The 24,715-nt window shown below is 42.9% G+C and overlaps 1 protein-coding gene across 1 annotated transcript; it reads right to left on the minus strand.

Moving 5' to 3' along the window:
- Positions 1-2,042: 2,042 nt before the first annotated feature.
- On the minus strand, positions 2,043-18,996 carry LOC111979022 (insulin-like growth factor-binding protein 3). The gene is made up of 4 exons (XM_024009303.3): positions 18,561-18,996; positions 16,855-17,111; positions 15,402-15,521; positions 2,043-7,436 (listed from the first exon to the last, which is right to left on the minus strand). Exons 1-4 carry the CDS (start codon positions 18,922-18,924, stop codon positions 7,311-7,313), a joined length of 867 nt encoding a protein of 288 aa, XP_023865071.1. The 5' UTR covers positions 18,925-18,996; the 3' UTR covers positions 2,043-7,310.
- Between the last annotated feature and the right edge of the window lie 5,719 nt (positions 18,997-24,715).

Consider the following 24,715-nt stretch of genomic DNA (forward strand, 5'->3'; position numbering starts at 1 on the left):
TTCTGATTGTAAATAGGGCAACAGTGTATACATTTGTGTTTCTGACTAAATAACTCCATCTCTGAAGACCACAGGTCTCCAGCTCTGCCAAACCCAGTTCAGGGTCTTCAGAATCTGTTTTTGATTCATTCAACCCGGTGGACTTGTGCACTGTAAATGAAACAACATATCCATTCATTCAGTCAACATGTTGACAGTCTCGGAATGTATTCTCATTGATATTTCCTCAATGGGCATCGGGGAAATACTTAGTGCCACAAGTATGCATCTGCTGGCCAGGCACAAACATGTCACTGCTCATCCAATCCACTGTTTAGTCTTTATCTACCTCTACTGGTCTGTGCAGGTCTTCTGGTTTAGCAGAGGTTTGTTGTGACACTCGTCGGCACATACACAGACTCCTAATGTAAAGTCATTGTTTTGTTTGTCTGAAATGACGTCTTATCTCTTTTGTTTCATTTGATGCCATGATTAAATGTCTATTTATTATATGTCAAGCCCCTGTTCCTGACAGTGAGTCAGAAATAAACTCAGCAAAAAAAAGAAACGTCCTCTCACTGTCAACTACGATTATTTTCAGCAAACTTAACATGTGGAAATATTTGTATGAACGTAACAAGATGCAACAACTGAGACATAAACTGATCAAGTTCCACAGACATGTAACTAACAGAAAAAAGTAACAGTCAGTATCTGCATTAATGCAGCCACCACCTGCATTAAGTACTGCAGTGCATCTCCTCATTGACTGCACCGGAATTGCCAGTTCTTGCTGTGAGATGTTACCCCACTCTTCCACCAAGGCACCTGCAAGTTCCCGGACATTTCTGGGGGGAATGGCCCTAGCCCTCACCATCCAATCCAACAGGTCCCAGACGTGCTCAATGGGATTGAGATCTGGGCTCTTCACTGGCAATGGCAGAACACTGACATTCCTGTCTTGCAGGAAATCACGCACAGAACGAGCCTTATGGCTGGTGGCATTGTCATGCTGGAGGGTCATGTCAGGATGAGTCTGCAGGAAGGGTACCACATGAGGGAGGAGGATGTCTTCCCTGTAATGTGCAGCGTTGAGATTGCCTGCAATGACAACAAGCTTAGTCCGATGATGTCTGAGCACTGATGGAGGGATTGTGCGTTCCTGGTGTTCCTGTAGTTGTTGTTACCATCCTGTACCTGTCCCGCAGGTGTGCTGTTCGGATGTACCAATCCTGTGCAGGTGTTGTTACATGTGGTCTGCCACTGTGAGGACAATCAGCTCTCCGTCCTGTCTCCCTGTAGCGCTGTCTTAGGCGTCTCACAGTACAGACATTGCAATTTATTGCCCTGGCCACATCTGCAGTCCTCATGCCTCCTTGCAGCATGCCTAAGGCACACCTACGCAGATGAGCAGGGACCCTGGGCATCTTTGTTTTGGTGTTTATCAGAGTCAGTAGAAAGGCCTCATTAGTGTCCTATGTTTTCATAACTGTGACCTTAATTGCCTACCGTCTGTAAGCTGTTAGTGTCTTAACGACGGTTCCACAGGTGCATGTTCATGAACTGTTTATGGTTCGTTGAACAAGCATGGGAAACAGTGTTTAAACCCTTTACAATGAAGATGAATGAAGTATTTTGATTTTTACGAATTATCTTTGAAAGACAGGTTCCTGAAAAAGAGATGTTTCTTTTTTTGCTGAGTTTATGTCACGAGACATGCTGCTAATAATTTTTGTTTGCTTTTTTACAAATCATGTATAGCCTCCCTTATGAAAAAGAATTGCAGTAAGTTTGCAGTGTAACTGCAGTTAAAGTGCAGTACACTGCAGTCATTCTGCAATTACTTCGTCCAAAATACCACAGCCGTCTGCAGTTACTGCACTTTTACGTCAGTTTCAAAACTGCAATCTTTTTTTTGCTATGTTAGTTACTCTGTTGTAATTCTGTGCTTTCATTAAACATGTTAACCTCAATGGTTATTGTGTACATGTTTCGGTAACATAGGACAAGTAAGGATACGGCAAATGTGGAGAGAGTTGAATGAAGACAACAATGCCAATAACTTCATAAAATTAAGTATTTATTTGAAGTGAGGAAATGTACAAAATCACTCTGCCATATACCAGAGGTCCTTATATACCCTGGCTTTAACCCCAAGGCAAGGAGAACAGTTCTTTCTCAACAAATTATTATAAAAACTTACAAGATAGTGTTCAAGATCCTGAGTCTAGAATAGTACCATATTATCTATAGTGTGCTACTATAGACCTGGTCAATAGTGGAACACTGCATACTGAATAGGGTAACATTTTGGACAGATCCCTTGTTTGAACCCAAAACACTTCCAGAGCTAGCAACATGCTAATATCTCCAACTTCCTCTAACAAAGATTCACCCTCAACAGAATCTCTAGTGGCAAAATTGAGGGTTATCATCAAGTTAATTTGTAAAAAAAACTATTCAGAATCTCAGCTTCATTAATAACAATCATGGACATTTAGAAATTCAGACAACACACAAATATAAATCACATAGCAATAGAAGCTGGCGTCAGCTTTAATGCATTTATTTGTATACAGCATATTGGCCTTGAACCTAGACACAACTAAATGGTGAAAATGTATCTCTTAAAAACAGAAGAACAGGCTCAAAAACATGTGGGCACACACACGCACACAAATACACACGCACACAGTCATGAAAGACTTTATCCCAGTAACCAGCTTATGCAAACTGACAAAGAGGAGGAAGAACGACCACACCATTGACTGTGGAGAATGTCCCTCCCCTCTCTCTGGACATTGAAATCCAACAGAAATATGTTCCACTGGTAGATGTGTAGGGAATGTACTTAGATAGTGTACTAAACATTAGGAATACCTTCCTAATATTGAGTTGCACCACCCTTTGTCCTCAGAACAACCTCAATTCATCAGGGCATGGACTCGACAAGGTGTCGAAAGTTTTCCACAGGGATGCTGGCCCCTGTTGTCTCCAATGCTTCCCACAGCTGTGATAAGTCAGCTGGATGTCCTTTGGCTGGTAGACAATTCTTGATACACAAGGAAACTGTTGAGCATGAAACTCCCATTCAAAACGGTGCGCCTGGCACCTACTACCATACCCCGTTCAAAGGCACTTAAATATTTTGTCTTGCCCATTCATCCTCTGAATGAACACATACACAACCCATGTGGCAAGAGGGTTGGCATTGACAAGATGGCGCCGGACAACAAGGCTGACGTTTTACGTATTCCTAACCAATTGTGTTTTTGTTCATTTCTTTGCATTGTTTGTAAKAAWWTMTTTTACTCATTTTGTACATAATGTTGCTGCTACCGTCTCTTATGACCAAAAATCCCCTCTGAGCATCAGAACTGCGATTACTCCAACGGACTGGCAGAATCTTTTTTTCCTTTAAACGAGTCCGACAAGCCCGATGTGAATGATATACTGCTTTCCCGGGAACAGACCCAGATCCCCGTCATTTGCGTGAAGAGAAGGTGGAGAAAAAGGGGCCAGAGAGCAGGCTGCCTTCTGAGAATTCGTGGGCGATCGAATAAACCCCCACTTCCTTCCATTCTGCTAGAAAATGTGCAATCTTTAGAAAATAAAATTGGCGACCTATGCGGAAAATTAAACTACCAACGGGACATTCAAAACTGTAATATCTTATGCTTCACGGAGTCATGGCTGAACGCCGACATTATCATGGCTATACGCTGTATCGACAGGATAGAACAGCGGCGTCTGGTAAGACAAGGGGCGGCGGACTATGAATTTTTGTAAATAACAGCTGCTGCACGATATCTAAGGAAGTCTCGAGGTATTGCTCGCCTGTGGTAGAGTATCTTATGATAAGCTGTAGACCCCATTATCTACCTAGAGAGTTTTCAACTGTATTTTTRGTAGCTGTCTACATACCACCACAGACTGATGCTGGCACTAAGACCGCACCACATGAGATGTATTTCGCCATAAGCAAACAGGAAATTTAATGCAGGGAAACCTAAATCCGTCTTACCAAATTTCTATCAGCATGTTAAATGTGCAACCAGAGGGAAACATACTCTGGACCACCTTTACTCCACACACAGAGACACATACAAAGCTCTCCATCACCCTCCATTTGGCAAATCTGAACATAATTCTATACTCCTTATTCCTGTTTACAAGCAAAAATTCAAGCAGGAAGCACCAGTGACTCGATCTATAAAAAAGTGATCAGATGAAGCAGATGCAAAGCMACATGACTGTTTTTCTAGTACAGACTGGAATATGTTCTGGGATTCCTCCGATGTCATTGAGGAGTACACCACATCAATCATTGGCTTCATCAATAAGTGCATCGATGACATCGTCCCCACAGTGACCGTCGTCCCCACAGTGACTGACCGTACATACCACAACCAGAAGTCTTGGATTACAGGCAACATCCACACTGAGCTAAAGACTAAAGCTGCCATTTTCAAGGAGCGGGACTCTAACCTGGAAGCTTTTAAGAAATCCCGCTATCCCCTCCGACGAACCATCAAACAGGCAAAGCGTCAATACAGGACTAAGAACGAATCGTACTACACCGGCTCTGACACTTGTCGGATGTGGCAGGGCTTGCAAACCATTACAGACTACAAAGGGAGGCACAGCCGAGAACTGCCCAGTGACACAGCCTACCAGACGGGCTAAACTACTTCTACGCTCACTTCGAGGCAAATAACACTAAACATGCATGAGAATACCAGCTGTTCCGGAAGACTGTGTGAGCACGCTCTCCGCAGCAAATGTGAGTAAGAKCTTTAAACAGGTCAACATTCATAAGGCAAGTGTCTTCACTGACATTTTCAACCTCTCCCTGTCTGAGTCTGTAATACCAACATGTTTTAAGCAGACCACCATAGTCCTTGTGCCCAAGAAAACGAAGGTAACCTGCCTAAATGATTGCCAACCCGTAGCACTCACATCTGTAGCCATGAAGTGCTTTGAAAGGCTGGTCATGGCTCAAATCAACACCATTATCTAGAAACCCTAGACCCACTCCAATTTGCAAACTGCCCTAACAGATTCACAGATGATCTCTATTGGACTCCACAATAACCTTTCCCACCTGGACAAAAGGAACACCTGTGTGAGAATGCTATTCATTTGACTACAGCTCAGCGTTCAACACCATAGTGCCCCCAAAGCTCATCAATAAGCTATGGACCCTGGGACTAAACACCACCCTCTGCAACTGGATCCTGGTCTTCCTGACGGGCCGCCCAGGTGATAAGGGTAGGTAACAACACATCCGCCATGCTTATCCTCAATGCGTGCTCAGTCCCCTCCTGTACTCCCTGTTCACTCATGACTGCATGGCCAGGCACGACTCCAACACCATCATTAAGTTTGCAGATGACACAACAGTGGTAGGCCTGATCACAGACAATGACGAGACAGCCTATAGGGAGAGGTCAGAGACCTGGCCGTGTGGTGCCAGAATAACAACCTATCCCTCAACGTAGCCAAGACAAAGGAGCTGATCGTGGACTACAGGAAAGGCGGGCCAAACACGCCCCCATTCTCATGGACTGGGCTGTAGTGGAGCAGGTTCAGAGCTTCAAGTTCCTTGGTGTCCACATCACCAATAAAGTAACATGGTCCAAGCCACCCAAAACAGACGTGAAGAGGGCACGACAAAACCTATTCCCCCTCAGGAGACTGAAAAGATTCGGCATGGGTACTCAGATCCTCAAAAGGTTCTACAGCTGCACCATCGAGAGCATCCTGACTGGTTGAATCACTGCCTGGTATGGCAACTGCTCGGCCTCCAACCGCAAGGCTCTACAGAGGGTAGTGCGTATGGCCCTGCACATCACTGGGGCCAAGCTTCCTGCCATTCAGGACCTCTATACCAGGCGGTGTCAGAGGAAGGTCCTAAAAATGGTCAAAGAGGCTTCTAAACAGGTTCTACCCCCTAGCCATGAGACTCCTGAATATCTAATAAAATGGACACCCAGACTATTTGCATTTCCCCCCCTTTTACACTGCTGCTACTCTCTGTTGTTATAATCTATGCATAGTCACTTTAATAACTCTACGTACATGTACATATTGCCTCACCTAAACCAGTCCCCCCCGCACATAGATACTGTACCGGTACCCCACTGTATATAGTGTCACTATCGCTATTTTACTGCTGCTCTTTTATTACTTGTTACTTTTATTTCTTTTAAACTGTATTGTTGGTTAGGGGTCGTAAGTAAGCATTTCACTGCTGTATTCGGCGCATGTGACTAATACAATTTTATTTTATTTGTCTCAATTGTCACCAGACTAAAAAATCCTTCTTTAACCCATCTCCTCCCCTTCATCTACACTGATGTAAGTGGATTTAACAAGTAACATCAATAACGGATCATAGCTTTCACCTGGTCAGTCCACACCATGGAACGAGCAGCTATTCCTAAAGTTTGGTACACAGTGTATATGAGTTGCAAAGGAAAGATGAGAACAACATCCAAGCTTTATAGTCAACTCCCTTAAAGGGTCCTGAGGAGACGACAGTGATCCCACAAGAGAGATACTGAATGGACTAAAATCTGAGTTGTGTACCCTCCGGCACAAAGTGGGAAAGCATTTTATGACATTGTACTGTGCCACAGGGTGGTCGCACATCAGCACCCCATAGCATACGGTTACACAGATAGACAGAGACACTCTTGTATTGTACACACAGACACATACAAACACACACACTTAAACAAATACATACAGTAACATATCAAATATACAGAACCACACACATACAAATATAATCATACCATGCAGCCATACAAACACGCACACACATGAGTATAGTGCCACCTAGCTGTGCGTTGGTGTACGCCTCTCGTTGAGGGTCGAGACGAGCACTGTATATGATCCTCTGTCGTCAAGTCTGTAATCATCAAAGCTAGCCCTGTGCTATGGAATGAATGATTACATCTCATGTGTCCTTAGAGTTACATATACCAAGTCTGGTCTGCCCTTTCAGTCTATGGAGAATCCATCCACACACTGTTTACAGTACATAGGAGCAGCACATAGCATAGGAGGGAGTTTGCTGGACACAAGGAGTGTGATTGGATGAGTCCTGTCTTCTTCTCAAGCCATTCCCCCTGCTCTGCCCTCCATAAGGTCCCATGGGCCAAAGAGTCATCAATGCTAGTCAACAAATGTCCAGGCCCAGCCATTTTGGAATCTTTTGAATCCCGATATCCTCAGTTTCTCTGTGTATTCATGGGTCCTTTTTCTTTCTCTCACCCTCTCTCTCTCTCTCTCTCTCTCTCTGGCTCTTTCTCGCTGCTCTTGTCTTATTGGCTCTCTGAGTTGTAGCACAGAGCGTCTCCTCTCTCCTTCCCGTTGAAACCTGGCAATGGCTGCCCATACTTATCGACACACCAGCAAAACCCTCGCTTTCTGCCCTTGGATGGACGGCACTGTGTGAGAAAGAGAGACATACAGGGAAAGAACATATTAGAAAAAGATTTAGACTATTAGATAGACACCGGAGATCATCTCCAGGTATTCCCAATGTCCCAATTTTATTTGGCGTCGGGGGTACGCCAAATAAAAATGTTATTCCCATTTAAATTTTTTATTTTTTTTTAAATACCAAAGAATCTTCACATTTTCAAACAGTCCATTTAGTAAGGCCCGCGTCCATCGAGACACATACAAGCTCTACTGGTAGTACTGCTACTACCAGCAGTACTACACCTGCACCTGACAACAACACAAGTTTTTCTGCTTCCATGAGCACATCCAATGCTAGCATCAGTAATTCTACATTTGTTGTTAGCCCAGCTAGCATGGACACTGACAGTTGTGAAGATCTACTGCCCCCTTACCCGGGAAAGCACTGAACATCAGACAGGGACATTGGACCATCGAAGATGTGCAAATATAATGAGAACTACATTTATTTGGGGTTCACTTATATTGTGAGTAGTGCCTTTCCTCAGCCACAGTGTTATATGTGCAAAAGTACTCTCACAACTCGATGAAACCTTCACTCTTGTGCAGACATTTAGAAACAAAACATGCCAATTTGAAAATAAGCCACGGGAGTTTTTGAGTGAGAATTAAGACAACTTTTGAGTAAGACATGTATAAAAGCAACAGATACCATTAATAAGAAGGATCTAGAAGCGTCTTATATGGTGAGCTACCGAGTGGCTAGGATAGGCAAGCCCCATACTATTGTGGAGGAATTAATTCTTCCTGCTTTTGCGGATATGGCTGGGATAATGCTGGGGGAAAAGGCAAAAAGAACTAGACAGACAATACCTTCGTCAAACAACACTGTTTCACGACACATCAGTGACATGGCAGGAGATGTTTTATGCTTCGCATACAAGCCAATTAATTCTATGCATTACAGCTGGATGAGTCAACAGACGTGGCGGGCCTGGCACAGCTCCTGGTATATGTCCGTTACGTTTATGGGGGGTCAATTAAGGAAGACATCCTCTTCTGCAATCCACTGGAAACCAGGACAACAGGAGAGGATATTTTAAAGAATGGACAGCTTTGTGACATCAAATGGACTTTGGTGGTCAAGATGTGTCGGTATCTGTACTGATGGCGCAAAAGCCATGAGAGGGAGACATAGTGGAGTGGTAACGCGCGTGCAAGCAGTTGCTCTTGATGCCACTTGGGTACATTGCAGCATCCACAAGAGGCTCTTGCTGCCAAGGGAATGCCTGACAGCTTAAAATACGTTTTTGACACGACAGTGAAAATGGTTAACTTTGTTAAAGCAAGGTCCCTGAACTCTCGTGTATTTTCTGCACTATGCAATGATATGGGCAGCGACCATGTAACGCTTTTACAACATACAGAAATGCGCTGGTTATCAAGGGGCAAAGTATTGACATGTTTTTTTTTATTGAGAGACAAGCTTAAAGTTTTCATTATTGACCATAATTTTCACTTGTCTGACTGCTTGCATGATGATGTGTTTCTCACACGACTATCCTATCTGGGTGATGTTTTTTCTCGCCTGAATTATCTGAATCTAGGATTACAGGGACTCTCCGCAACTATATTCAATGTGCGGGACAAAATTGAGGTTAGGATTAAGAAGTTGGAGCTCTTCTCTGTCTGTGTTAACAAGGAAAACACACAGATCTTTCCATCATGGTATGATTTCTTGTGTGCAAATAAACTCAAGCTTACGGACAATGTCAAATGTGATATAGCGAAGCACCTGAGTGAGTTGGGTGCGCAATTACGCAGGTACTTTCCTGAAACGGATGACACAAACAACTGGATTCATTATCCCTTTCATGCACTGCCTCCAGTACATTTACCGATATTTGTACAAGAGAGCCTCATCGAAATTGCAACAAGCGGTTCTGTGAAAATTAAATTTAATCAGAAGCCACTGACAGATTTCTGGATTGGCCTGCGCTCAGAGTATTCTGCCTTGGCAAATCAAGCTGTTAAGACTGATGGCCTTTGCAACCACATACCTATGTGAGAGTGGATTCTCGGCCCTCACTAGCATGAAAACTAAATACAGGCACAGARTGTGTGTGGAAAATGATTTAAGACTGAGACTCTCTCCAATACAACCCAACATTGCAGAGTTATGAGCATCCTTTCAAGCACACCCTTCTCATTAACCTGTGGTGAGTTATTCACAACTTTCATTTAACAAATAAGGTTTTATATGTAKGATGGTTAAATAAAGAGCAAAATTATTGATTATTATTATATTATTATTTGTGCCCTGGTCCTATAATAGCTCTTTGTCACTTCCCACGAGCCGGGTTGTGACAAAAACTCACACTCATTCTTATGTTTAATACATGTTTTGTATAGTGTGTGTGTGGCAGGCTTACAATGATGGCAAAAAAACAACATTTGAGAGTACGCTGACCCAGGTGCTAGAAGGGGTACGCAGTTGGAGGTTGAATGTTTGAAGGAGTAATGGACTATAAAAAGTTTGGGAACCATTGATCTAGCACAATGGCAATAAAAAAGGACGCAAGGAAGTGGGACAATAAATGGTTAAGGACATTAACGTCCATTTTGTGCTGAGGAGCGGAGGAGACTTGGCCATGGGACGCATGCTGGTGGTATTTCCAGCTGCTTTTACGGTCTACCTCCAGTTCCACACACATATAGAGAGCTTTAAGGTAAACAGAAACCTGGTCAAATATTTGCTTAGGCCCGTTTGTGAACAACTGAGACCCAAGATCTATTTTCAGTGAGCCGGTGGCCAGTACAAATCATCTGTTGCTGATTATACCCCACAGCTCCAAATTATGGGTACTACACATGACTTATAGAGTCTCTGGAGCAACTCAAGTGCTGTTATTTTACTGCCAATTTTTACTGAAGGTCAGAGTCCTCTCTAGTAAAACATGCAGGAATTCATTTGAAAGGCAGGAGAACAAACGGCATCACTCTGTAAAAGAGTAGATCAGAATGGAAGTCAACCCTTTTTCTGCTTGATATTAAATTTGTCTTGGTATCTGACCCCAGAGACCATAAGATAATCTCAACCCTGTAACAGTGATAGGGTACAGTAAAATGTATGTATTGGACTGTTCAGTCAAAGAATGACTATCATATCTACTGTATCTTAACCCTAATATTGACCCCCATTATCATTTAATTTCCCATATCTTAACACATTATGTTTTATGATAATTTAATCTATACAAACCATCAAGTAATATCATTTTAGTCAACTCCACATGCTGAGAGGTGCGGTCATATTTTTTATGGGGACTACGGGGCGGCAGGTAGCCTAGTGTTTAGAACGTTTAGAGCAGACTAGTAACCGAAAGGTTGCAAGATAGAATCCCAAGGTAAAAAGGTAAAAATCTGTCGTTCTGCCCCTGAACAAGGCAGTTAACCCACTGTTCCTAGGCCATCATTGAAAATAAGAATTTGTTCTTAACTGACTTGCCTAGTTAAATAAAGGTAAAAAATACATACATTTTCGAGGCAGAGTAATTCAAAAGATGGACTTGGAGTCAAAGAATGACTCCACTAAACAGTAGCTTGGAATCTAATAAAAGTAATAAAAAGAAGACAAAAGCCAGACAAAAAATGCATTTAAAAGCTGCTTTAATCATAATCACTTTGCCATTTCCGTCATCTAACTTCAAAGGCTGCAAGTAAACTCGTAAACTCAAATCCAACTTTATTTGTCACATGTGCCGAATACAACAAGTGTAGACCTTACCGTGAAATGCTTACTTACAAGCCCTTAAACAACAGTGCAGTTCAAGAAGAGTTAAGAAAATATTTACCAAATAAACTAAGCAAAAAATAATATAAAGTAAGACAATAAAATAACAATAARGAGGCTATATACAGGGGGTACCGGTACCGAGTCAATTTGCAGGGATACAGGTTAGTCAAGGTAATTTGTACATGTAGGCAGGGGTGAAGTGACTATACATAGATAATAAATAGCGATAAATAAGTAGCAGCAGAGTACAAAACAAATGGAGGAGGGGCGGGGGTTCTATCTAAATAGTCCGGTGACCATTTGATTAATTGTTCATCAGTCATATGGCGTGGGGGTAGAAGCAGTTAAGGAGCCTTTTGGTCTTAGACTTGCGCTCCGGTACCGCTTGTCGTGCGGTAGCAGAGAAAACAGTCTATGACTTGGCCTATTATATAGGTCTTGGATGGCAGGAGGCTTCTCCTCAGTGATGTACTGGGCCATATGCAGTACCCTCCGTTGCGCGTTACGGTCATATGCCAAGTAGTTGCCATACCAGGCGGTGATGCAACCGGTCAGGATARACTCGATGGTGCAGCTGTAGAACTTTTTGAGGATCTGGGGACCCATGCCAAATCTTTTCAGTCTCCTGAGGGGGAAAAGGTGCTGTCGTTCCCTCTTCACGACTGTCTTGGTGTGTTTGGACCATGATAGTTTATTGGTGATGTGGACACCAAGGAACTTGAAACTCTCAACCAGCTCCATTACAGCCCCGTCGATGTTAATGGGGGCCTGTTCGGCCCGCCTTTTCCTGTAGTCCACAATCAGCTCCTTTCTCTTGCTCACATTGAGGGAGAAGTTGTTGCCCTGGCACCACACTGCCAGATCTTTGACCTCCTCCCTATAGGCTGTCGTCAGCAAACTTAATTATGGTGTTGGAGTCGTGTTTGTCCACGCAGCGTGGGTGAACAGGGAGTACAGGAGGGGACTAAGTACACACCTCTGAGGGGCCCCAGTGTTGAGGATCAGCATGGCAGACCTACCCTTACCACCCGGGGGTGGCCAATCAGGAAGTCCAGGATCCAGTTGCAGAGGGAGGTGTTTAGTCCCAGGATCCTTAGCTTAGTGATTTTTTAAATTTATATTATTTTTACCTTTATTTAACTAGGCTAGTACGTTAAGAACAAATTCTTATTTTCAATGACGGCCTAGGAACAGTGGGTTAACTGCCTTGCTCAGGGGCAGAATGACAGAATGACCTTGTCAGCTCGGGGATTCGATCTTGCAACCTTTCAGTTAATAGTCCAACGCTGACCACTAGGCTACTTGCCGCCCCAGTGATGAGCTTCATGGGCTCTATGGTGTTGAGCACTGAGCTGTAGTCAATGAACAGCATTCTGGTGTTCCTTTTGTACAGGTGGGAAAGGGCAGTGTGTCGTGCGACTGTGATTGCGTCATCTGTGGATCTGTTGGGGCGGTATGCGAATTGGAGTGGGTCTAGGGTTTCCAGGAGGATACTGTTGATGTGAGCCAGGACCAGCCTTTCAAAGCACTTCATGGCTACCGATGTGAGTGCAACGGGGCGGTAATCATTTAGGCAGGTTACCTTCGCTTCCTTGGGCACAGGGACTATGGTGTTCTGCTTGAAACATGTAGGTATTACAGACTAGATCAGGGAGAGGTTGAAAATGTCAGTGAAGACACTTGCCAGTTGGTCCATGCATGCTTTTAGAACACATCCTGGTAATTCGTCTGGCCCCGCGTCTTTGTGAATGTTGACCTGTTTAAAGGTCTTGCTCACATCGGCTACCGAGAGCGCTATCACACAGTTGTTCAGAACAGCTGGTGCTCTTGTGCATGCTTCAGTGTTGCGTGCCTCGAAGCGAGCATAAAAGGCATTTAGCTCATCTGGTAGGCTCGCGATACTGGGCAGCTCGCGTTTGGGTTTCCCTTTGTAGTCCGTAATGGTTTTCAAGCCTTGCCACATCCGATGAGCGTCAGAGCCAGTGTAGTAGGATTCAATCTTAATCCTGTATTGACACTTTGCTTGTTTGGTGGTTCGTCTAAGGGCAGAGCGGGATTTCTTATAAGCGTCCGGATTAGTGTCCCGCTCCTTGAAAGCGGCAGCTCTAGCCTTTAGCTCCAAGCGAATATTGCCTGTAATCCTTGGCTTCTGTTTGGGATATGTACGTACAGTCACTGTGGGGACAACGTTGTCGATGCACTTATTGATGAAGCCGATGACTGAGGTGGTATACTCTTCAATGCCATTAGATGAATCCCGGAACATATTGCAGTCTGTGCTAGCAAAACAGTGCTGTAGCGTAGCATCTGCGTCATCTTACCACTTCCGTATTGAGCGAGTCACTGTTACTTTCTGCTTTAGTTTTTGCTTGTAAGCAGGAATCAAGAGGATAGAATTATGGTCAGATTTTCCAAATGGAGGGCGGGGCAGAGCTTTGTATGCATCTCTGTGTGTGGAGTAAAGGTGGTCTAGAGTTTTTTCCCTCTGGTTGCACATGTGACATGCTGGTAGAAATMAGGTAAAACGGATTTAAGTTTCCCTGCATTAAAATCCCCGGCCACTAGGAGCGCRGCTTCTGGATGAGCATTTTCTTGTTTACTTATGGCCTTATAGAGTTGGTTGAGTGCAGTCTTAGCTTCAGCATCGGATTGTGTTGGTAAATAAACGGCTACGAATAATATAGATGAGAACTCTCTTGGTAGATAGTGTGGTCTACAGCTTATCATGAGGTGCTCTACCTCAGGTGAGCAATACCTCGAGACTTCTTTAATATTAGACATTGCCCACCAGCTATTATTGACAAATAGACACTCGTCTTACCAGACGTAGCTTCTCTGTTCTGCCGTTCAGCCACGACTTGGGGAAACATAAGATATTACAGTTTTTAATGTCTCGTTGGTAGAAAAATCTTGATCCTAGGTTATTGATTTTATTTCCAATGATTGCACGTTGGCCAATAGAACGAATGGGAGTGGGAGATTACTTGCTCGCCTACGAATTCTCAGAAGACAGCCCAACCGCCGCCCCCCCCTTTTTCTCCATCTTTTCTTCATGCAAATGACGGGATTTGGGTCTGTTCCCGGGAGAGCAGTATATCCTTCACGTCGGACTCGTTAGAGGAAAAAGCTTCTTCCAGTTCAAGGTGAGTAATCGCTGTTCTGATGTCCAGAAGTTATTTTCCATCATAAGAGACGGTAGCAGCAACATTATGCACAAAATAAGTTCAAAAATAAGTGACTTAATCCTTCAAACTATGTATACATTTAAAGTTAATAAGAAATGTTGGGTCAGAGACTCACGGGAATGTCTGCCACTCCCTCCCTGCCTGCCATCTCTGAGGATACCCATACGTACATTTTAAATATACAAAGACAATCAGCCTGGCATTTTGGTAAAGCTGGTTACGAGATGACTGTCAAATGGAGGCACGTTCTTTAGGTATGAGAATCAGTGCCGTGGTGTGTAATATAAATGTTGCTTTGCTTTTGGTGGATGCCATGATGGCGCTAGTGGACTAAGTGCCTCCATATGAATGAAGGGACACTCATTTATTATAAACAGATTGTGGGTGGACCAGGACCACGCAAATGTGGGAAATGGCTGAAGCTTCTATTTTCTGCACTGCTTTTTCAAAAGTCTGACAATTATGGGGAGCGAGCGACGGGTAGTGGCGGGTGCCGGCGGCCACCTTGACGTCTGTCTCCCTGGGAGGGTTCACGTTAAATGGCTGTCTTTCGAGCCGTGCAGGGCGCTTGCTGTGGTTTAGGGGTCTGTGGTTCCAGGTCTACAGCGCCAACCGTCTGTCTCTATGGTATACCCCAACTGGTGTGGCTGAGCAGTGATGAGGCTCTAATAACTAGTGAAAGATGACTGCAGCAGCGCTAGAGGAATGGATCCACTCCAGATATGAATATTGTATGCATGATGAGTCAGTCACTGATTTTGGAGTRTTCATTGATGAAGAAAGACTAAGTGGCAAGATAATTAGAAATTATAGTAGTTACAATGTTCTAATGGGGGTTATTGTCCTGGCCTTTGTAACACTGTTCAAATAGGTGGGTCTGGAATCTGGGCTGGTCTTCCTTGGTGAAAGCATGATTGTGACATATTCAGTAATGCGAAGTAGCCTGGGGTGGCTGACTCATAAAATTGCATAGTTTTTCCTACACTGTGTTTGTATGATTTCCATACCTGTTTTTTCTTGTAGAAGCCCTTCTTGTCACAGTTTGGGATGCGGAAGCCTCTGGGGTTGAGGATGTCTGTGATCTTCAGTCCATTGAGGATACTCTCCATCTCTCTACGACAGGGACCCTAAACACACAAGACGACACAAGCACAGACTATAATGACCCATATTACTCCTTCCAAAGCACTCTGCCCACTACAGCTCAGATCATTATGTCATTATGTCAGATAATTATAGAGCCATTACTGCATGTAACTCCGTTCCATCTCATATTGCTCAAGTGAACAGCAAACCTGGTTTCAGAAAACAGATAAAGCAACACCTCACGGCACAATGCCTCTCACCTATTTGKCCTAGATAGTTTGTGTGTATGTATTGATATGTAGGCTACTTGTGCCTTTTGTAAAAAAATACATTTATGTAGTTCTGTCCTTGAGCTGTTTTCTATGAATCTTCTGTATTATGTCATGTCTCATGTTTTGTGTGGACCCCAGGAAGAGTAGCTGCTGTTTTTGCAACAGCTAATGGGCACCCTAATAAAATAACAAAAGTAGTTATCTAATGGCATTACTCTATCCAATTCAAACAGTGTGCTAACACKAACCCCAACAGTGTGCTTACTTGGTACTGTAATTCAATCAAAATGCTCTAGGAACATAGACAGGGATGCTATCATTGGTATAAGGCAACACCAAGCTCCATCTGTAGCCTACAGCACTACCCTTCAGTAGTACGCAAACACTGGTGGTACTAGGGATAAGAAAAAAGAGGCAACTAATAGGAAATGAATTCATCTGACCACCTTGTGAGGGCTTACGCTTTGCTGTAAGCCGCTTAAAAACTCTAATACTTTACACAAAGGGATAGGCCAGGGGATAACCGCGCAATCAAAGAGGTCCTAGAAAGGAGCCGACAGGTCTTGTCCTCAAGTCCAGCTCCAGTCACCGATCAAAGCAAGGCAAAGCAAAGCTCATTCCTCGTGCTGCACTTGTTTTCCTGCCGCCGGGTCAAAGGCAGTATCAAAAATAGAAAGAGGAGGGAGGGTCCAAACAGGCACACGCAGAGGCCCAATCCATCATCAGCTTGTTTTGAGGCTCGGCGCTCCCCTSCAGCCCGCCAATGCTCCCCTCTGTGCCCCTGGGCGGCACGCGGACGCCTTGCGGCGAAACAGCCTGACCCGAAGTCAGCTGCAGAGGCAGAGCTACCATGTCCAAATTTGCGCCACGCCAATCTCCCGTCACCACCAATGCGCCACCGCCAGCAGTCAGCAACCATAACCAGAACATTTCATCACCTGCAGACGGATGGAGAAAAACACCAAAACACTGAGGAAAGGGGGAAGAAAGAGGGAGAAAGGATGAGAAAGGGGGAGAAAAACACAGAGCAAAGAAGGAAGAGGAGGAGAACATTCCCTAACAGACTGTTCCTAGAAAGGAAAACAGTGGACCTGGCACTTACATACTCTGGGTCCTGCTTGGATTCCAGGGAGAAGTTKTGTTGGTCTGTGCTGAGAGCTCCAGGGACTTCCTCCATCTTGTAACTCTGGGCCCTCTTCAGCTGCTCCCTGCGGATGACCTCTGCCTTGACGGGGTGGAGGAGAGGGGGGTGATGGGGGATTCTGGGGAAGCCTACAGGAGGTCTGCTGGTGCTGAAGGAGGCTTGGAGCACTGGGGCGGTGGTGTTARGCTCCTCCTCCTGAATACCACCATCATTTTCTGCCAAAAACAGAGAGGGAGGGATTATTTTGTTTGTGAGTTTATGTTGTGGCACATTTGGAAGCATTCCCAATACTTAATCAATTTTTATTAAAATGTTTGTATTTTGTTTAGCCCACCAAGGGCTCGTATTCCAAGAGTCCTTAAGAATTTTTTTTTTTTAAATACAGTAAATGATTCATATATAATAATTCTAATGGATTGTGTGGGTGGATCACAAGAATCATGTGAATGGTCTAGATGTGCTGGTTCAGATGTTTTTTTGACAATCCCTTGATGTTCATCCAAGCTAATAATACAGGAAATCAGTCAATTGAAATAAATTCATTAGGCCCTAATCTATGGATTAAACATGACTGGGAATACAGATATGCATTTGTAGTTCACAAAAACCTTAAGATAATATATATATAAAACATTTAAACGACCTCACAATGGGCCTCAGGACCTCGTGACAGTATTTATGTGCATTCAAATTGCCATCGATAAAATGCAATTGTGTTTGTTGTCCGTAGCTTATGCCTGCCCATACCATAATCCCACCACCATCACGGGGAGGCGGCTTATGGTAGAGAAATGAACATTCAATTATCTGGCAACAGCTCTGGTGGACATTCCTATAGCCAGCATACCACTTGCACGCTTCCTCAAAACTTGAGACATCTGTGGCATTGTGGTGTGTGATAAAACTGCACATTTTAGAGTGGCCTTTTAGGTAGATGGATTATCTTGGCAAAGGAGACATGCTCACTAACAGGGATGTAACAAATTTGTGCACAAAATTTGAGAGAGATACGCTTTTTGTGAATATGGAACATTTCTGGGATCTTTTATTTCAACTCATGAAACATGGGACCAAAACTTCACATGTTGCATTTATATTTTTGTTCAGTGTAGTTGCACATTAATTACTGATGAAGAAAGGAGGGTAGAGAGGAGAGTTTGATGGTCAGATATCCTTTAAAGATTACAAAATTGAAAAGCAGTTTTGATTTACAATTAGAAACCACAATATAGATGGTTGAAATAAATATTGACATCTGTCAAATAAGACTCATCCCATCAATAATCTCCATGAAACCCTTGTATCACAGTGTCACAGTTTTACAATTCCACAAAGTGACAATTATAATAGCCTAAACAGCAGTGATACAGTTAAATTACAAGGTCAAACATCAATATCAGCCAGATAATGGGTTACACAGTATAATTGTTTGTCAATCCAATTGTGTAAATATTGGACATATTTCGCGCAGACTGGCGTAATCCTACCGGATAGCTCAAGGTGATAAATTATACTTTAGGCTGCCTTACATCCAGATGTTTCAGATGACAAACAAAAAAAAGTATCGATCTTTTTACAGCTCACATCATCATAATAATGTAATAATCAGTTGGCAAAGCATTCTTAAAAAACTTTCCAAACTGCGTCATCATCTTGGCATTTACCTTGTCTCTCATTGATTAAAGTGGCAACAGGTCTTTTAATGGTCGCGTTTGCACACTGTCCTCGTCCTTCCAGCAGAGCTTGGAGAGGTTTCGTCTCGCCGGGCTGGTGCTGGCATGTCATCCCGGTGCCACATCTCCCGGTGTACACTCCGCACGGCTTTCCAAAGGCCAGCGCGCAAGTCATGCAGCACCCGCAGCCCGGTTCGCGAACTCTCTCCGCGCAGTCCTTGGGCAACGGCTTGCACAGGAGCCGGGCTCCAGCATCACATGGTTCGCACCGGATAACCGGCCCTACCGCGACTGATCTCCGCATAATCGATGCCAGAACAACTGTCATCCAAAGTCTGCGAAAACATGTCTCCATGGTGATGATATCAGAAGGGTCTTGGTGCGTATTGTCTTGAATTTAACTCTGCATTTCATACACATGAAGCCACTTTGGACTAAACGTCTCAATATATACAGCCATCCACTGCAAAGTCACACCCCCTCTGAGTTGCCTAAGTGAGGGATTGGAGGGATTGCTTTAACTTCCACTCTGATATTTTCTGAAAAAACTTCCTGAAAAGTTTTTTGTGTGCAAATAACTAATCAAATAAGCAATCCAAATAGGAAACAATCCATCTGATTAAAAAAAWATATATATATTTCACCTTTATTTAAAAAACAAAAACAACAACACAGAGTTACACATAAACAAACGTACAGTCAACAACACAAAAGAAAAGAAAAATAGAAAAGTCTATGTACAGTCTGTGCAAATGTAGAAGAGTAGGGAGGTGATTGAACGGCTAATTATTCTCAAACAGATTGTTTTGGATTTTCTCTTTAGGTACGCCAGCACAATGACTAGCTTTATTTTAGTTTTATGAAATCTTTTCTAACTTAAATTGGATGAACATACCAAAATATAAGAAGATGTTTGATGCTGTTCTAAGGGCTCTTGATTTCAGTCAGGGTATTTTATGTGAACTTCATAGAATACCAGTTTTAACAAGAATAAAAAACCTTACGCCAAGGAAATTGCTAGAACACTTACCTGAAAGACAAATAAAAAGTGGCTAAATCAACCTCAGTGGAAGAGGTTTAACCCCTAATAACAATTTTTTTTAAATACATATTTAGCTTCCGGCGAATGTTTATACCAAGTGGAGAGTGTGATGTTTCAGATACAGTTGGAACGGAGTTGATAGCTCATAGCATTCCAAAGTTAGAGCTAAAAGTCTGATCCCGTTGGGCACTTCAATTCAATGTCTATTTCATGTTGGTTCAACATCATTTCATTGAAATGATGTGGAAACAAAGTTGATTCAACCAGTGTGTGCCCAGTGGGATGGCACCTGTGCCCCCAAATGTTTGGATATGCTAGTAAAGTTACCAGGTTGTTAGTRTCTCCAGGACACTCGGACACAACGGTACAGCAAAGCCTTATTATTACAACAAGTTTTATCTAGGATATGTTTTTCATAGTAACACAACAATATATTTGATATGCTACCAAATTGCTGTTGTTTTATTGCAACTATAATAACATTATTACACATCAATACAAGGCACTTTAAAACCCTGATCGGTGACCAACTTAATCATTTGGTGGGTGTTCATTTTTGTCCTATTTCACACATGTACAAGTTAACTGCAGGAAATGTAGCTTGTCCTGACAACACAAGACAACGATGATCGAATGGTATGTATATAGCTATTGAAATGTGTTGATGGTTTATGTTCATTCTATATACAACTATTTTAACAACAAACTAGAGTATGATACGTGGCTGTACACTGAGTGTACAAAACGTTAAGAACACCTTCSTAAAATTGAGTTGCCCTCAGAACAGCCTCAATTCGTCTGGACATGGACTCTACAAGGTGTCGAAAGCGTTCCACAGGGATGCTGGCCCATGTTGGATCCAATCCTTCTCACAGTTGTGTCAAGTTGTGCCCTTGGCAATGGGTGTGGCTGAAATAGCCGAATCCAGTCATTTCAAGGGATGTCCACATACTTCTGTAGATATCATGCATATGTTTGCATTTTATTTAAATAATGTGATTATTTTTATTGGGATTTTTGACAATTACCAAAACAGTAGGAAACGAGTGACAGGTCCTTGGGTAGCGCTAATCGCACATGCRTTGATATCTGGTGCTAAGCCACAACGTCAGTATTGCTGTATTAATTTAATATATGAACCTGTAATGACCTCTGCCAGTATCTATAATCCAATGTTTGAGAGTGAACAGGTCCAACTACCAGGGATGGAAGCTCTTGCTGATAGCCCATCCCCTGGATCCGTGTTTATACAGTACATGGCAACTCACAGTAGCTGTCCTTTATAAAATATATTAGGTGGCTACAGCTCTGGCCACATCCTCCCCCAGCTCTGATTGGTTGCTCCCTACCCCAACAACCGATTAGCAGGGCCTGCCTGACTCATAAAGCTTGCACACGGTAATAATCGCTTGTAACAGTAATAAAGCAATTCAACGAGGCCCAATATGTTTACAAGAATGGAAATCTAATCAGATTTGACATACAAATGTAAATCTTAATGTCCTTTTTTTTGAATGATTAGCAACAATGTAGTAATTTTAACAATGACACTTAAGCATCAGTTATTTTTTTTATGTATGTTTCTTGTGGTGCTTGACATGGAGAAATGCATTTCAACAGGTGGACTTTATGGAACGGGAGGGCCTGTGGAGGGTGTTTAGCCGAGGCTCTGCTAGGGGTGGAAAATTAACTGACAATGAACTGATAATGAACTGTTCTACCTCCATTTCTGCACACGGATCTAAACACAGTTTACATTTTTGGTTCAGGGATTACACTGTCAGTAAATACTTTAAATACTTCAATTATATTAAATATATGGCTGTGTATGGTAGCTGTGTCCACGTAATCACCTACAGTATAACTTGTTATGACCTCTGTAACTGTTTACAATCCACAAGGCATGTTTGAGAGTGAACAGGTCCAGCTACCAGGGATTGAAGCTCTTCCTGACAAACCATCACCTGGATCCGAGGAGAGACCCTCTCAACTGAACAATGATCAAATGGTATGAATTAAATAACTTCCGAAACAATGAACTATCCTTTTGGGTGTAATATGCAGCTAGATTAGGCTGATAATGGGCATTCGAGGGAATAAGCAACATTTGAATGAATTAACTTGTTGCTGTGCTCCTTTCATAGGCCTGTGCATGGAGAAATCCATATCAACTTACAATTGACAAATTCGACAGAAGCATAACACCTCACATAATTTCACTAGACATAAAAAAGAGCTACCACTGGATCATAATGGTTGCGTCTCAGGACATGTTGGTGCAGATCACCTCCCACAACAGGTCTACAGATCAGTCCTTGAATTTCCTATATCCATATTTGTGCCAAACACTGAAGACAAACAATACCGCAGGTACGAATTCAAAGAGCTTGTGGGATGTGTCATTGTGAGACATTTACCACAATTTGTTAAATGGCACTTACCTCACTCTGATATAATGGCAAGGAAATCTGATATAATTCTTTTAGGGCTACTGGATGAAGATGAATGACAGTCAAAAGACATGATGGGGACGATCAAAGTACTTAATGAATGTTATGTCCCATATTTTTCAATAGAAGTAGATGCTAAGACTGTTCAGACCCCGCTGGTGAAGTTGACATTTACAGCTGATTAATTGACAAAACAAAATTCAGATGTAGCAATTGGATATTTGAAAAATGCCCTTACTGCCTGCTGTTGCAGACTTCCACTATGCAAGGAACTTTACTGAGCTTATATACAGGGAGTTCTACAAGACAACATGGAATGGAGAATATGGGAACTCAACCAATTAAGGAACATGGTGAACAGAATAAATGTTATTTAAAGTGCAGTTGGAGACAATTACAGGCCATGTTCAGAATTTTTAAAAGATGTAACAGATGCCTCCATCATCACAGCAACACTCCATTACTTTGGCATGGCTTCAGTGCAGGACACAATACACAGACATAGTCCAACAGAAGATGTCACATCTCCCACCGAAAGAAAACAGAAGTAGTTGATGCTCAGATGTTTGCCATAGTAGACCGCTATGTCATGAACGATGACACAGAGATGTCCACCGCCAGGCCAGTGGAGAAGAGAAGAGCCAAACACAGGGCAAACAACCACAGTCGTTGACCTGTCACTATCCTGGCTGTAGCCATCCGGCCTTCCGAAGTCAGAAACAACTGAGTCACCATGAGCAAAAAGAACACCATATACAAATTGTCGATAATCAAGCTCAAATTAAAGCCAGCTCTAAAAGAAACACAGAAAACACAGTTGATGCACTTTTCAGTTATCACAGTGGCCTGCTGAAAGTGTCACTCCTGGAAAGGAACTTTCTAGATTGTATACATGAGGGTGAAGGAGAGAGAACCTGCAGGCTGTGGAAATTCAAAAATGCTGCATTTGTGACAAGCCGGGASAACAAAATACAGCCTAGAGGGTCTGAAAGTGCAGTCTGATCTAGCCTTACAAAGCCTCAGTGTGTCTCTTAGACTCCGGTGGAACCGKACAGTGAATACAGGGGGTGGATCAGGAAACAACATAGCGTTGGACTTGAACTACAAACACACCACGTGGCCTCACAAAAMACCTCATCCAACATCAAGGGGCCAATCTTCAGTTTAACATGACACAGAAAATCAGCAGGACCATTGGAGAGCAGACAGACCTCATGCAGCGATTTGATAAAGACTGTGAGATGAAGCCAGAGTCTGGAAAACACTCAATCTCAAGTAGATCTGAGGACATCAACTATATAGTACAGTAAGTGTGCTTCTTGAAAAGAAGGTGTTTGCTTTGACACCTGGCAGGTTCTACCCAAGCTCCRAGAACTTCCAAATAGAACTGTTGCACAAATTGGACGATGAGGAACTAGTGTTGTGGATCAACAACCACAAACTGAACTTACACCGTGAGAATAACAAACATGGCGCAAACAAGATGTGGCCTCACACCAATAGTTTACAGACAGTCTACAYCAGAGCACGGTGCAGTGGAATMCCAAACACTTGTTTCATATTCTGAWGAAGAGTGCTGATTTTCCTRCTCTTCACCCGGTCAGAGTTTTGGAAGGGGGTCTCTCAAGCACCTGCACATAGTCTGCATAGTGCAGGAGGAGAGCATTGGGCATGGGAAGTATGCTGTTAGAGGCTTACCGGTGGAATGTAGTCCCGCAGCCAGCCACTCAATAAAGATGGCGTGTGAAGAATGTGCTTTTTTACCGACACAGGATATTACTGTACATGTGTTTAACATACCCCGCTTTCAGAAGCAATGTCAGCCAACCACAAGAGTCTGTCAAATCCTAATCCCAGGCAATTTTCCACAGTTTTAAAACGATTTGGATGATTCCGGCTATGGTTTTTAGAGCACAAGGCCTACAGCAGAATTGCCCCCATTTCCTACTGGAACCACTACTAGCAACTGTTAGAAGATGGCACTGCAGTGGATAGCAGCCATCTAATGGGCTCCTGACCAATTCTGATATCTTAACTCTTTTTGCACTTAATGGATGTGTCCCAATCCAAAGGKAGCTGCATGCTGTCTACCTGCCTCCAAAGGCACATTATCTTAGTAGGCAGCACTTTAACAGTAGGTAACTGCCATTTGGGACGGGATTCGAAGGCAGCATCATGTGACAATGCATTCCACCGAGCGGGAGACATTTGTTTACATTGTAGCCACTGCAGCAGCATGATCAACTAGTGCTAGCAATTCAGTGAACAARTATCCCAAAATTGAAATATCTGATATAAATAACAATTTAACAAGCAACATAATCGATCTCCACAGTGCCTGTTCATGAATAAAGTTGACACCGACCAGAATAATTATCSTACAGTATAGCGTCCTCCTCTTGCAGGTTGCTTGGTCTGCAGCTCCATCGATGTGGATAGACAAGAAGCCTTGCATGCATGATACAGGATAAACATTTTTGAAATGATTAAATAAGATATTTTACTGATTGTTTAAGAATGATTAATATCCAGAAGAGTGGTGTTTTACTGTGAAGCTAATATTGCATTAGAGCTGAATGGTTTTTCTATGAGTAGGCTTACATTGTGATTAGTTTATACAACTATCATGCCCGTGCATAAATTACACTGATGAT

This window comes from Salvelinus sp. IW2-2015, linkage group LG19 (genome assembly GCF_002910315.2).
Source record: "Salvelinus sp. IW2-2015 linkage group LG19, ASM291031v2, whole genome shotgun sequence".
Lineage (NCBI taxonomy): Eukaryota > Metazoa > Chordata > Actinopteri > Salmoniformes > Salmonidae > Salvelinus > Salvelinus sp. IW2-2015.